Here is a 15,406-nt window from a genome sequence, read left to right on the forward strand (position 1 = left end):
AGGGGTGATGCTGACATACTGAAGGAGCACATTACCTTCAAACTTTAAGTTTAGTTTAGTTTTTAAAATGAGAGATGTGCACAGGAGGCCCATGTTGTGGTTTGCATTGTTTATTTTTGTTTGTTTTAAAATAGGGCATGGCTGAGTGCTCTCATGCTGCGGTTGTACAGCAGAGGAGCATACAGTTTCTAAAAAAATCAAAACATGGAAATAATAACCCAAGATCTAGAAAATGGAGGAGGCACAGGTCCTAATTATATCACAAATAATATTCATCTGGTGCCTATGGTGATAAATTCCTCGATGCAGTGATTTTATTTGCTTGTTCAAACAATTTGTTTGCCACTTAGTTGCAAGTGTCTTTTAAGTGGTGCACAAGAAATAAAATACTGAAAAGATAACAATCCCATTAGAATTATAAAATAAGACTTCAGTTCAAATGCCTGCTGGAGCAATCAATCAATCAATCAATCAATCAATAATAAAAAGCAATAAAAATAAGTAATCTTGGGAATGAGCCTAGGAGCATTACTTCCCCCCCAAAAAAACAAAAAAAAAAAAAACACAATACCAGAAGCACAGTCTTGTAGTAAGAAATTATGCATAACAGTTACCCATACTGGTACCTATTTCAGATTTTAAATTGATTCTATATACATAATTGTTGGCTGTTTTAAAATAGTTTTATATGTAGTTGGCTTTTGTTAAAAAATTGATTTTATATACACAATGGTTTAACTGTTTTTATAAGAGTTTTTATACAAGTTTTTATTGCTCTTTAAATCACTTTGAGATGCCTCAGAGGATGTGATTAATTAATAACAAAAAATTAGAGACAACATAGCCATTCATCACACACACACACACACACACACACACACACACACACATGCACCCCGTTTAACCACTCTTAACCAGATTAGCATTACAATGATGAAAACCAGCTACCCTAGTCTTTTAATCTGGAATAAGGAAAGGGGTCCTTACCGAATCCTGATTTTTCCATCTGCCAAGGTGAGTTACTTGGATGCAGTAGTGTGGAGACACTTGACTATTTGATCAAGAGTTTGGGGACTGGCTTTACGAGATGATGCTAATGTGGGTATTTTTGTGAAGTGAGTCATTTGTTTTGGCTGATCCTTGCCTCTTTTGTGCTCACAGATTGTGTAACTCTGCATAGCAATTTCCTTGTCATACAGTAGGTGTGAAAGAAGGGAATGAAACACCCTCGACCTTCCTCTTCTTATTATTATTTCCCATGCTGTGTATTCTGTCTCTCATTCCTTCCCATAGTTGCTGTGTCCTGTCAACTCTTATCTTGGCCTCGTTCCTCCGAGACATCACCAGCACCAGCATTATAAATTAAGATTATTATGTTGTTAGAATTCTTACACTGCCTTTCATCTCAAAAAGAAATACCAAGCCAGTTCAGAAACAAATAAAAACCAACAGCAACATAGCAAGAATAGAGAGCCAACTGTGCATGGGTTTGTTTCTTCCTTGTGTGTGTTGGTGTATTTCTGCAATGTATACTTTGCAGCTGCTAGGAGTGCATCATGCGCCTCATGTAACTTCCAACACTACAAATATGGCTTTCTGGCAATGGAGTAATTATTATTATTATTATTATTATTATTATTATTATTATTATTATCATTTATACCCTGCCCATCTGGCTGGGATTCCCCAGCCACTCTGGGCAGCTTCCAACAAAACACTAAAATACAATAACCTATTAAACATTAAAAGCTTCCCTAAACAGGGCTGCCTTAAGATGTCTTCTAAAAGTTTGGTAGTTATTTTTCTCTTTGACATCTGGTGGGAGGGCATTCCACAGGGCGGGTGCCACTAGCGAGAAGGCCCTCTGCCTGGTTCCCTGTAACTGCCAGAAGGCCCTGGGCGCTGGACCTCAGTGTCCGGGCAGAACAATGGAGGTGGAGACGCTCCTTCAGGTATACTGGAGTAATGGAGGAGGAACATAATTTGAATGGCAATGTCTATCAACTTGAGGGTGCTGGCCTCCTTAAATATTTTGGGGGGGGCAAGGACCTTGGCACCTAGGAGTTGGCTACTATGACAGCTGGCATCTATCAGAAACAGGAAGAATGTGATGCTTCCTGAGCTCAGTTCTCTGAGGCAGGTTGTACATCTTGAACAAAAAATGGTGAGTGGGCTTATTATGCAAATACATACTTCTCTATGCCACCATATAATTCACAAGCCTTTTTTTGCAAGCAATTTGCATGCTTTATTATCATGATATTACCTTCACAGGTATCTTCAGACACAGATATTATGATTCACCAGTGCGAATTCTCACCTTTTTATTTAAAAAGTATTGTGAGAAACAACACTTAGCAAGGAGGAACGACTACTCCCGTAAAGTAGAGAAATAAATATGCTTGATTCCTAAAACAAACAAAAAATATAGCTCCTTATTGTGGATCATTCACTACCAAAGGAAGGAGGGGACTGTCTAAATTACACGTGGAACAATCCTTCAAGAAATTTTCTACCTCTCACCCTCTTTCTTTCTTTCTTTCTTTCAAACTACTGGACAAAGAAAAGCACCTGGAAAGAGTATTCTAGGGAAGTAAGCACTGAGTGTGGGCATTCTTTATGCATGTGCCCAATTTGCACTTCAAAGCCGACACCACCATCCATTTCTTAATGGATCATGGTAGAACTGCCACCTTCTCATCTAAGCCCCACCCGCTGAATTCAGATACAACACTAAACTGTGGCTTAACCTTACAAGAACAAGCTTCAGTGAGTCTTGAATGTGCATGTGTTCTCCAGCATGGCTGCAAGGAGGAGATTGGAACCTTCTACTTCTGTTTTAGATAAACCACAGTTTTGAATGTTACCTTAAACTTATACTGTGGTTACTCTTAACTATGGTTAGTGAAAACAAGCCAGATTCATTACTCATGTTTTGAAGCTGGCTTGTTCAAGATCACTATAATTAAGATTAGCCACAGTTTGGGGTTAGAACAACATGCTAATCTGTGGTTAATCTAAAACAGGAGTGGAAGCTTGCAATCTCCTTATTGCAGCCAAAATGGAGACGGTGGTGGTGGAGGAGGTATGCGTGAGCCTGAAACTCACTGCAGCTTTCCCCCATAAAGATAAAGCACAGCTCCCAGAGTTCACATGTGTAAATGTACGCATAGATGTGGGAGTAAGTGCTTTTTAACTTAATGGGACATGCTTCTTGGTATATACATAGATAGGATACTGCCATCATGTCTCCTTCTCAGTGTCGTAGGTAGTGTGCATCGCTGTAGGACAAAAGACATCACAGAACTGCCAGTTGCATTGACTCGGCAGTTTCTTCAGCAACAAAAATGTACTTCCTCTGCAGTTTGCAAACCCTGACAGCTGACCTATTACTAGCTTGCAGAGGAAGTGTTGGCAGCAACATCATCTGCAAATGTAGGAAGGGGTGGGGTGGGGAAAACCACACAAGAAGTATGCACATGCAAAATAGCAGCAGGGGTTTCCAACACTGTACTTTTACTTGCTGCAGATGCAAGATCCTCATTTCAAAGAGAATTAGGCACATACATAATATTCTGCTGAAGAATATTCTTGGACACTGACCCATGCAATCCTATGCACACTGATCAGGCCCAAATCTCCTAGTTAGCTTCACCGCCAAACAGGGTTTCAGGCAGGGTCTGTCACATTCAAACTCAGACTTCTGCAAAGGTAGCACAATACTTTCTGAGCCCAAGATGGCACTGTAGAGGTACTAGATTAAAAATAGCCACGTGCTGTCCTTATTCTCTGATTTGTAAACAAATTGGAGGAATTAAAAATGCTGCTCTAGTTTCCATAGACAGTAAAGCACACACATAGGGCTGTGCATGCTGTGCTGACTTAAAATGCGTCTAGGTCATTCTTTTTCTCAATTTGGATTGAAGCTGGTTGAAGACGAGAAATGCATCAAAATGCAGCATTTCATCAGAAACAGCAGGATAGACATGGGTTGTGGCTAATGGAATGTGTACATCGCTTCCCAAACCAGTAGTGGAAATGCACTGGATGTAGCATAAACGGGAGTGTGTACACAGCCACACACCCGCATCCTAACCATGTTTACTTGAAAGTATGTGCCACTGATTTCAATGGCATTTACTTCCTAGTAACATGTAGGATATGCAGCCATAGCAGATTTCTAAAAGAAGGGAATTTGTAACAAGAAACAATAGTAACTAAAAACAGGCATGGCCTGGAATGCATTAGGTGTGGGAAGAACATCTCTGATGAACAATATAAAGATTCCTCAAGATGAAAAATGCTTTTCTGGCATAAGCCCCAAACTGAGAAGCTGGCGCTGCATTCTCAAGACAAAGAGCAAGAAAACTAGCACCAGCATCAGAGGCCAAGCAAAATCTGAGGCCAGGATGTGGGAGCTCATTTTTAACATGGGAAAGTGCACTGCCCTAGCCAAATAAGGAGTTCTTCAGGACGGAATGCAAAGGTGATGCAATGATGAAGACCCTAGCAAGTGTTACTGGTTTCTTATGCTTTTATCCAGTGGGAAGAGCCAAGCAGCATGCAGCCATAACTGTGAACAACCCAGTTAAACAAAGGGTAGCCTCGTTTTGGGGGTCACTGAGTGCTCTTGTAGGTAACCAGTGCACTGATTCAGCCTGCTAGCTGTTCACAGACCAAATTTAGTGACTCAGACTGTCATGCTGATTGGTATCTCTTCCCACAAGGATGTTGGCGTTGCTAAAAGCCAACCACAGTTGTTCCAAACCTGGGATAAAGTTTCTTCTTCTATGAGGTGGTGCCTGTTTCAGTTCCTTATCTGGCGCTACTGCTGCAGCGGGTGGAGCTTTCTCTATGCATGCTACTTTCCCCCCCTTTTTCAAATCTTGATCTAATGTTTCTGTTTGCTTCCTTATATGCTCTTATATGTTCAGTAACCTGAACGGGTGCAAAATGATCTCCACAATGGTTGAGGGCAAGTTTGGTTACATTATGTGCATTTACCTGCTGGTGTCATTGCTGAGCACTGGGGCCATCAGAGATGCAAGATACCCACACATTTCTCTCCATGCAAAGAAAAGTAGCTTGGGGCTGATCTCAGCAGTTCATCTTCCTTCTGTACCCCATTCCTTCTATCAGGTTATGAGATTCTCCATCAACTCCAGTGGGAGTGTCTTTACTTACAACACTGGTTTCACAGGTGTAACAGATCACACCATCAACACAGGGTGAGGGCCAAACTACAGTAAATGTGATTTGCACATTTCTCTCCTTGCCAGTCACAAGAAAAATATCCTTTCTGAAGCTGCTCTTTGCACTTCAAAGGAAGCTCCCACTGGCATGAATAGAAGCTTCCCTTAAAGCATGGATGGAGAACTTGTGATCCTCCGGCTGTTGTTGGGCTCCAATTCCCATAAGCCCCAGCCAACATGGCTAGCAGTTGGGAATGGTGAGAGCTATGGTCCCAACAACATCACAGGTTAGCCACCACTGCCCTAAAATGCAGGCAGCTATTTCAGAGAAGTGAGATAAAGAGCTAATCTTCCTAGTGGTCTCTGGGCTCAAAAGACCTGTGTGTTAATTGCATCCACATAATTAACCTCAGAAGTACCGTAGTTTGGCCCTGACTCAAGCCAGCATGAGACTTGAACTAAATAAATGTGGCCCTTTCCCCACTACACCCACCCAGCAAAATTTCCCCCTTCCATTGGCGGAATCCCACCAGTGCAGAGAGCATGCTAGCAGCACTTGTGCTGCAACTCTAATATAAATTCATTACAACAGTGTAGCATCTCATTCTGCTGGCGCAGTGAAATTTAGTATCAATGTTATCTTTGCTCTAGCCAACTCTTCTATTAGGCATAGCAGCTGCCTCAGGGAACTGATTTTGAGTGTCACGAGAGGGCAGTAAAGTGATAGTTACATAATTTATTATTATTGTATTTTTCTTGTCAAGTATCTGTGAGATTTGTTGCATCAGATGCCAAAAAGAACTTGACTGGCCTTGGGTACATGGGAGGCAGGAGGCACCAGTTGCTTCTCTGCCTCTGGCAGCAAAGCCTCAAGGTCCAATTTTGTTCTACCCACTGTGCAGAACAGGATAGGCTGTAATTAAAAAGAAGATCCTCCATTTCCATGTAATAAAAATAACTGTTATATGTTAAGGTTTCTCCAAGATAGGGTTGGATTGCAACTTAATATTTTTAAAGGCATTTTAATGAGATTTGTTAATGTGCTCACTTACATTACTTACGTACGTACGTACCCACCTGCCCTTCACCCTAAAGTAACATAGGGTTACTAGATGTCCCCGGTTCCCAGGGATAGCCCCCGGATTTGCAAATCTGTCACCAGACAAATTCCATCCCCAGAATGTCCCCAGATTTGCAAACCTGTCCCCAGGAAATGTGTCAGTGGCAGCCTCAGCGGCCCAGAGCCAGCCTGGTAGCGCAGTTGGCTCTGGCTGGCTTCAGGAGCTGCTCGCTGCCATGGCGCCTGCCATTTTTCCTCACCGGAAGTCCCCATATGATGTTCCGGTGAGGAAAAATGGCAGGTGCCATGGCAGTGAGCAGCTCCTGAAGCCTGCCAGAGCCAACTGCACTACCAGGCTGGCTCCAGGCTGCTCAGACTGCCGCTACTGCCACCACTGCCGAAGGGGAACCGGGGACGTCCGGCAGTATAGATCTCCTTCCCCCTTCCCCCTCTGTTTTGACTGATTGGGGGAGGCTCGGAAGTTGTGGGCAGATGGCTGTTGCCCAGTTTTTTAAAAACTCTGCGCATTTATGTTTCACAGGGTGCGAAAGAAGGGCTTTGCGCCTTTATACAATATGCATGTGTGCTTGGGCCCAGGGTCTTTTGCTTCACCATCCCCACTACTGACTCCCTGTTGCTACTCAGCTTAAAACATAATTTAAAAAGTGTCCCCAGATTCATTGGAAAAAAACCTGGTAACCATATTATAACACAATATTGAAAACAGTTTTCAAACAACTTGAAATTTCATTTGTCTAATCTACTTGATGTGATAATCGGGATGAGAAGCAGAAGACCATTTATCCCATCATTTCCCCAGACCCAGACTTATCTCCCATTAAAACAAAATAATGAAAGCAGTTTACAACAGCAAAACATGTCGTCAGAACAATTTAAAAACCGGGAGAGTCCACCAACCAACACCGGTTTTCCATTGCTCGTCAGGAGAGACTTTAACCAGCCACCTACAATCCAGCCAATTTGTCTCAAGTTAGCAGAAGAACGCTCGGAACGAGGCGTCGGGCAAAAGGGGGGAAAGGAGTTGGTGAAAAAGGGGGAAAGGCGGCTTCACATTCGGCCGCCGCGCATGCCCAGAAGTGCCGCGCATGCTCCTTAGTAGGCAAGAAGCCTTGGCTCGGCCGCAACCTCGCCTCGCAACTCCGCCGCTGGGAGCGCGATGCCTCTGTGGGCGGGGCCAAAGGAGTGGGCTGGAGGCAGTGGCGGCGGCTGCCTCCCCCCCGTAGGAGGGTAGAGGGCGTGGCCTGAGGAGGCGGAGGCGGCGCGCGGGGCCATTTCAGCGAGCGGCGGCGGCGCAGGCGGCCCGGCCAGGATGCGCTTGGCAGCGTCTCGCGGCGGTAGCAGCAGCAGCAGCAGCTGCGGCACCAGCAGCAGCAGCGCCAGGGACGAGCCCGCCGCTTCCCTCCTGCCGCAACCGCGCTAGCGCCCGCCGCGCAGCCACAGCCGCGCTCCGTCTCTCCTCCCGGCCCTGCCGGTCCCTGCTCCACCTCCTCCACCTCCTGTGTCGGCGGCGGGAGCATCGCCGTCCCTCCTTCTCTGCCCTGCTCCTCTCGCGTCTGCTTCCTCGGCGTCTCCCATGGCGGCCCCGGGCAACATCGTGTCCGTTATGGCCAGCAAGACCAAGACCAAGAAGAAGCATTTCGTGGCCCAGAAAGTCAAGCTCTTCCGGGCCAGCGACCCGCTGCTCAGCGTCCTCATGTGGGGGGTGAACCACTCGGTAAGAACCGGCGCTTCCTGGGGCGGGGGGTGGTTGCTTTGCTGGCCCGGCGGAGGCCCCTTCGTCTCCGCCGCAACCTCCGCCTCCTCCCTCCACCCCTCTCCTCCTTCTTCCTCCTCCTCCTCCTGTCAATGTGGGGCCTCTCTCTGTGCCCCCTCGCTCCCCAAACTCCGGATCAGTACCTTCCCCATAGCTCTATCTCCCTCCCCCTTCAGCAGTTCTGAAAGGGAGTACGTACTTGCAACACCCCCCCCCCTCATATGCACACTTTCTCTTTTTAATCCACCCATCTCTCCCACCCCCTTTCTCTGTTTTATAGGGGATTCCTGCCAGTAGCTCCTAGTGAGGAAGGGGACTGGCTAGTGTAGTTAGAAAGGGGAAAGATGAAATGTCTTCACCTGTGGGGTAGGCGATGTGCTTCTCTGCCTGTGGGGTAGGAATGTGCCCTTGGGCACTTGAGTTCAGAGGCGTACTGCCCTTGGGGTGGCAAAAGCCATGGGTACACCCTGCCTTATATTCTTTTCTCTTTGTGCACCTTTCTCTGTCGTATGCACACACAACCTTGTGTATAGGGCTATGGGCATCCCAGTACTTGGTAGCTGCTATCGCTATTTGCTGTGGCGACTAAATGGACCTCAAAGCAATACCATTCTTATATTCACTGTGCTAGCCGATTGTACTTCTTGCCCTGAAATGGGCTTGGGGGTGGGAATCTGCTAAACAAACGCTACTCTTATTTAAGTGCATCTTGGGGATGGTTGACAGTTGGGCAGCGTTAGATTAATGGTAGGAGCTGTGTGTGTTTTGCCACTGGGCTAATGGCTTTGCTGCTGTCCAGGTTGGATGCATTTTGCTGAGTAGTGGTAAAAAAATATGTCAGGCTGCAGAAGTGCTGGGATCTGTTATACATGCACAGCAAACCATCTCACCCCCCCAGCCCCCCCAAACATAATCGGTATTGTGTAGCTGGGAGGCAGGACGATTAATGATGTCTGAGATAAAACACTGCTACGGTAAGGAAGCTAGAGGCATGCTGCTGCCTTGGAGTACTGCAGTGTTCTGCTTCTCTGTTGGTAGTGGTGCTTCTACCTGTGCTGTGTTGATCAGATCAGATCAAGGAGAATAGAAATGTGAGACTTGGCTACTGGCTTTTGGCAGAGTTGTAGCATATCAGCTTGAATATTGGCAATGATAGGACCTTGTGACTTCAGCCAAATATTATTTATGAGCAAGCTTTGAAAATAACTAGTTCTGATGGCTACGCATGTCTGGTTTCAATGTTGGCTGTTCTAGGGTGTACTTTGTAGTAGGACTTAAGATGCTTGAAGCTTGGATTGCACTATGTATAAAAGGCTGTAAACAGGGAAAGGGGTGTTGACTTGTCAAGTAAAAAACATGTGTAGTGTCTTACCTTGTAAGGGTTGTGTTCACCTGGTTAAAGTGGTGATACTTCAGCTATGCAAGTGTGTTCAGACGAGACCTGCAAGGTTTTCGGTTCAAGGTGCTGCTGCAAACTGCCCTTGAGCTTGGGGAAGGGGGGGAGGAGCACAATCTGCGCTACGTTCTGTGAACTTCTGATATTTGCAATTTGCTGACTCTCCCTACTTTGCTTGGACAGAAACCTTTGCTGTCTTGTTACTTTCAGTTACTGCAGTTACTTAAAACAAACTGATCGTGAATTTCTCCCACTGAACTTGTGTGCCTATATTGGCAGCTTTTACCAGAAGCTAAATCAGGCTGATTTTTGATCTTCAAACCTAGCTACTTCCAAATCCTCTCTGCTGCCTACACACTTTCCCTCTCTTTCTTGAAAAGTGCATTGTTTTGCAAATACATTTGTGTTGTTGAGAACTGTTCTGCAAATGCATTGTTGTACATATATGGGAAATATCCACCACTGCACAGGCATCGCCCTTTGCACAAGTGCAGGTTTGTATGCAACTTTAAGATAACTTTCATAGCTATTCAGTCTGTTCTATTGCAGTGGTGCTATGCTGCATCTTGAGGTAAGGTTTGTGGTTTGGTGACTAATCATCCTCTTTATCCAGAAACAGCATAATACTATCTTTCTTGGGAAACGTATCTGTGTTAGGGGGAAGTTGGCTAACAAGTCTCCCGAAGCAGAGTTACTAGACTTCTCATTTCTCAGACTTATTCTTGGCATCCAGATATATTGGAAGTTGTACTAAACTGTGTAATGGCTCTCCATCTTCATATTTCCCCAAACAGCAAGTGAAGATCATTTTATCTCGAGCTTTTCATCCAAGGAAGAGTGATTCTATGTGAAAACCTTGTCTTAAAATATGAAAACCAAGCACAGCATCTGAGCAGTGCATGTGGGTATATTTACACAAATGTGTCCATCTTCGGTCACTGTCCTAGGACTCATCATCCAGGAACCTCTTTTGTATACAAGAAATAATTTCACACTTCTGAGCCACAGACCCTTGGTAGCAATCTAGGCTTGGGCTTGTGGAACTGTGAAAATCATGTATCACCTGTGGCGTCCGCCTTATGATAAATGAGAGAGATGGGTTGTTCTCTTCAATTCTCCTTTAACCTCTGATTTGTTTACATCTTCAAGAGATGAAGGCAAGTTCAGGGGTTATCTCAGAATAATTGATAATGTAATCAGACTTGTTTTCTATTGATTGCAGTAGTAAATGCCATGAGTTGATGACTTTGCTAGTAGTGCTTTGACATTGAAATAATTGTACCAAATTTGTCTTGTAGGATGAGAAGCTGCAGGATATGTTGAACTGTAACTTTTAGTGCAGAGTTTTCACCATGTTTTTTAACTTCAAGTCTTACAGTGGCAAAATAATTTTTCTAGATGCAGTACTTCTTAATAACTTAATAGACTACTTGGAACATGTGTTAACTTAGAAGCAGCCTGATCTGGTAAGAATGGGGCCATAGGGCTAGACTTGTAAAAGATAAGGTAAGTTAATTTGAAAAAGGAATTTAAAAGTCATTAATAAAGATTAGCAATCGTTAGGTTGTCTCCCTCATAGCTTTAACTTCTTTTTAAACTCTACCAGACTGAGCAGCTTTTGTAAGATACTAATGTTGAAGTCATACTGAATACATTGAAACCACAAGTGTAGAATTAAAGTGTGAAAAGTGTAAAATCTGAAGAGAAACCAGAGTATGTGTAAAATTAAAGAAATTGCAGAAGCATGCCCTTAACTAAACTTGTAGAAGAAAATAAAATATGGTTTTAAATACTCTTATTTTGTAAGTGCATGTGTTGGAATGGCAGTTCTTTTAAATGACCAAAGCGTTCTAGACAATGCTGGAAAAATATATTTCAAATTCCTAAGCCAGTTTGAGCTTTATATATTTTTAGATGACATCCTTGGGCCATAAATATGTTATGGCTCGTCTCCCCACCTCTACAGATTCTATACCTTTTGTAGGTATTGTTAGATTCCTGCATCTTTGTCTAGTCCTGGGCATAAGGGAAAGTACGGTAAATACTAGGAGTTATAGGAATGCATTCGCCATTTGTGTGTGTAGGCTTTGAATAGTACATAACTGTGTTCTGTGTTTGTCTACAGCTTCCTTGGAACTTGTGCAGAGTATCTTGGGTGGAGAGGAGTCCTCTCACTCATCCCATTTGGCACAGAAAATAGCTACTTGGGGTAGAGCAGAGTCTCTTCTGCCCTTGTTAAGAACTGATTGCAACATTTTTATAATCCCCACGATCCTGTTTCATATCATAGTGAACATCTCTGGAATTTCTTGTCTGGGAATGAAAAAGCTTTCTGTGAACGGTGTTTCAAACAAGCAGCTTTCCCCATGAGTAAGGACCATATAATAGAAAACTCTTCTTCGCCTTCATTTTCAAAAACAAAAAACAGCAACTTCTTAAAAATATAGTGCTATTGCTGCCAGTCAATGAGTTTTTGCCCATATATATATATATATATATATATATATATTACTAGCACTGGTATGATCACATTTTCTTGCTATAATCTCTTGGGGGTAGAGCTAACTTTTCTGCTTAGAAATGCTTGACCAAATGGCTCGGAGCAAAAGTAATTTGTAATTTACCCACACACACTCCCAACACTTGAGCAGTGAGTGCTTAAAATGAGCTTCTGAGCTTTCACCAGCAGCTACTACTAGCTCATGGAGCACCTAGCCTGATAGATATGCAGATCATGCAAGTGCAGATTGGCACAAGGCCAAAACAATATTGACTTTCCATTTTGAGCAAGAAGAAGAATTTCAGGGTAAGGATGCTTTCCTCAGAATACAGCTGGGCATTACAAGATAGATAATCTTTTGTTCCAAGCCCATTAATTTCAGATGCTGACAGCATCACTAATAGACTTTTATTTTTAGGAGACTATGAAAACAGCCTTGGCTTCAAACTTGAATATAAGAATGAAAAAGGTTAGAATTCATTTGTAACATAGTGTAGGTAGACCTAACTTTTAGGTTGGCTCTTTGCTTTGGTTTGAGGGTTTTATGTGGCCCCAGGTTTGTAATGCTGGAGAATGGGGTGGACCTCTCCCAGTAATGCTAAGTCTTAAGCCCTTTTTAGGCCTCACTCTTGCCAGCCCCACCTGGGGGTGGGACAGAGAATGGAGCCATCTATAAAGTGAAATGTTATGTATAATAATAATAATAATAATAATAATAATAATAATTTATTATTTGTACCCTGCCCATCTGGCTGAGTTTCCGCAGCCACTCTGGGTGGCTTCCAACTGAATATTAAAAACAATACAGCATCAGACATTAAAACATAGGGCCGCCTTCAGTTGTCTTTTAAAAGTAAAATACCGTAATTTTTGCACCATAACACTCACTTTTTTCCTCCTAGAAAGTAAGGGGAAATGTCTGTGCGTGTTATGGAGCGAATGCCTGCAGGTGGCGGGGGGGATCTGCTGCAGTCATGAGCAGAGGATCCATGGTTCCCCTTCCTTCCCTCCTCCGTGATTACAAAGCATGGATCCACATCGATCCTCAGGATTTTTGCATTGGGCTACTCCAAACTCACTGTCAGATCACATGTCTGTGGCCACAGCATGAACCACAAAAATCATATATCCACTATTTTGTTTAGAATATTTTTTTTCTTGTTTTCCTCCTCTAAAAATTACGTGCGTGTTATGGTCTGGTGCGTGTTATAGAGCGAAAAATACGGTAGTTGTTTATTGCCTTGACATCTGCTGGGAGGCCGTTCCACAGGGCAGGCACTACTACCGAGAAGGCCCTCTGCCTGGTTCCCTGTAACTTCACTTCTCGCAGCGAGGGAACCGCCAGAAGGCCCTTGGAGCTGGACCTCAGTGTCCGGGCTGGATGATGGGGGGTGGAGATGCTCCTTCAGGTATACAGGACCGAGGCCGTTTAGGGCTTTAAAGGTCAGCACCAACACTTTGAATTGTGCTCGGAAACGTACTGGGAGCCAATGAAGATCTTTCAGGACCAGTGTTATATGGTCTCGGCGGCCACTCCCAGTCACCGGTCTAGCTGCCGCATTCTGGATTAATTGCAGTTTCCGGGTCACCTTCAAAGGTAGCCCCACGTAGAGCGCATTGCAGTAGTCCAAGCGGGAGATAACTAGAGCATGCACCACTCTGGCGAGACAGTCCGCGGGCAGGTAGGGTTTCAGCCTGCGTACCAGATGGAGCTGGTAAACAGCTGCCCTGGACACAGAATTAACCTGCGCCTCCATGGACAGCTGTGAGTCCAAAATGACTCCTAGGCTGCGCACCTGGTCCTTCAGGGGCACAGTTACCCCATTCAGGATCAGGGAGTCCTCCATGTAACACATAGACTGTCCCTCCTATTTGAGACCAAGGCCTTAGAGTACGTAGTGCAAATCTGGCACAATGTGACTTACCTGCTGCTCTCCCATAAAACCCCAGTCAGCCTACCTGTTGACTAACTTTGGGTTTAGCCCTGAAAACCTGAGGCATCCTACAATCTTCAAAGTGCTCTGACTTAACTGAGTGAGGAAAACTGATCAAGGGGGAGGAGAGGTGGCAGCATTTGGGCATTTTAGTTTAGAGGAAAGGCAATTAAGAAGTGATATGATAGAGGTATATAAAATTATGCCTGGTGTGGAGAATAATAATAATAAAACCTTTATTGCATTAGCATACAGCCATAGCAAAATAAGACAAAAATACTAGAGACAAGCAACCAAACAAAATTCAAAGCGATATTACTGGCGTAATGACATTTAAATTACCCTAAGACAATAATGTAAAGATTTAGTTGCCAGCGCCAAGAATCTAAAGTGCGGATGTATATAAAACATAAAATGGCCCCAAAATAGGCTCGGCACATTGGGTTGAAAAAGTAATAAAAAGAATTAAAACAGGTCCAGGTCTAGGACTCACTACCCAGTCAGAGTAGCCCTGAGTTTCAGAGCCTGCACTATAAAGATTGCCACCCCACGTGAAATTTGGGGATTTGCGTCCACAAGAAGCGATTTCAAACAGTCTTCCTTAGATGTGATGGTGGACGGGATCAAGAGGAGGAGCTTAGGTCTTATTGGCTCATAAATAGGGCAGTAGAAAAAGAAATGTATGAAGTCCTCTACTTCATTCATTGTGCATGGACATAAACGCTGAGTAATAGGGGTCTTAGAGTAAATCCCCTGCAGGAAGGCCCTGGGTATAGAATGGAAACGGGCCATAGTAAACGCTCTTCTCAAATTGGGCTCCGTCAGGTCTATCAAGTAGTTGGCAAGTGATCTTACCACTTTCACTTTAGGGAGCCACATGGAGAGGCGAGCTGTAGTGGACTGTGCCCGGTCCATGGCCTCGTCTCTTGTAAGAATCCAGGCCCGGATTTTATGTTGGTCCCAAGATGACAGCGTGTCGAGATCTGGGAGGGAGTAGCGTGCAGTAATAGTCTCCATGGCCTTGGACCATTTGTTGGTATGAGAACAAGTTAAAAAGGCTTGCCTAGCTAGTAGGGAACCTGGGGCATTGATTAATTTACAATAAAAACTAATGATTCTAATGTGGGCTCTCGCAACAATGGAGGGGAGGCCCAGTTCTATTCTTAACTGTGCAGCAACTGAGCCCTTGGGGAGGCCCAGTATCTTTCGTGCAAAAGAGTTTTGCAGAATCGCCTGGTGTGGAGAAAGTAGGTAGGGGAAAGTTTTACTCTCTCTCTCTCTCATAACATTAGAATTCATGGACATCCAATGAAGCTGGACATTGGAGGATGCAGAAAAAATGCTCCCATAGGAGGCAGTGATGGCCACCAACTTGGATGTCTCTAAAAGAGGATTAGACAAATCCATGAAGGATTAGGCTATTGTTGGCTATTACCTACCCATAATGGCTATGCTCTGCCTCCATGGTTGAAAGTTACAAGCTTCTGAACGCAAATTGCAGGAAACCACAGGAGGGGAGAAGGCTCTTGCACTCAGATCCTGCTTGCCAG

General features: G+C 44.2%; 1 protein-coding gene across 3 annotated transcripts in view; it reads left to right on the forward strand.

Annotated features, from left to right (window-relative positions):
- PIP4K2A (phosphatidylinositol-5-phosphate 4-kinase type 2 alpha) overlaps nt 1–15,406 on the forward strand; it is a 182,652-nt gene that overhangs the window by 110,478 nt on the left and 56,768 nt on the right. The window contains exon 1 of one of the 3 annotated variants that reach the window (XM_080974504.1): nt 7,550–7,987. The exons of the other annotated variants lie outside the window; for them this stretch is intronic. Within the exon in view, the coding sequence (XP_080830630.1) occupies nt 7,847–7,987 (141 nt within the window). The 5' untranslated portion in view covers nt 7,550–7,846. Of the gene's footprint in view, nt 1–7,549; nt 7,988–15,406 lie in introns of those variants that run through there. 3 annotated transcript variants of the gene reach the window in all.

Source organism: Podarcis pityusensis, assembly GCF_964106645.2.
Source record: "Podarcis pityusensis genome assembly, chromosome: 12".
NCBI lineage: Eukaryota > Metazoa > Chordata > Lepidosauria > Squamata > Lacertidae > Podarcis > Podarcis pityusensis.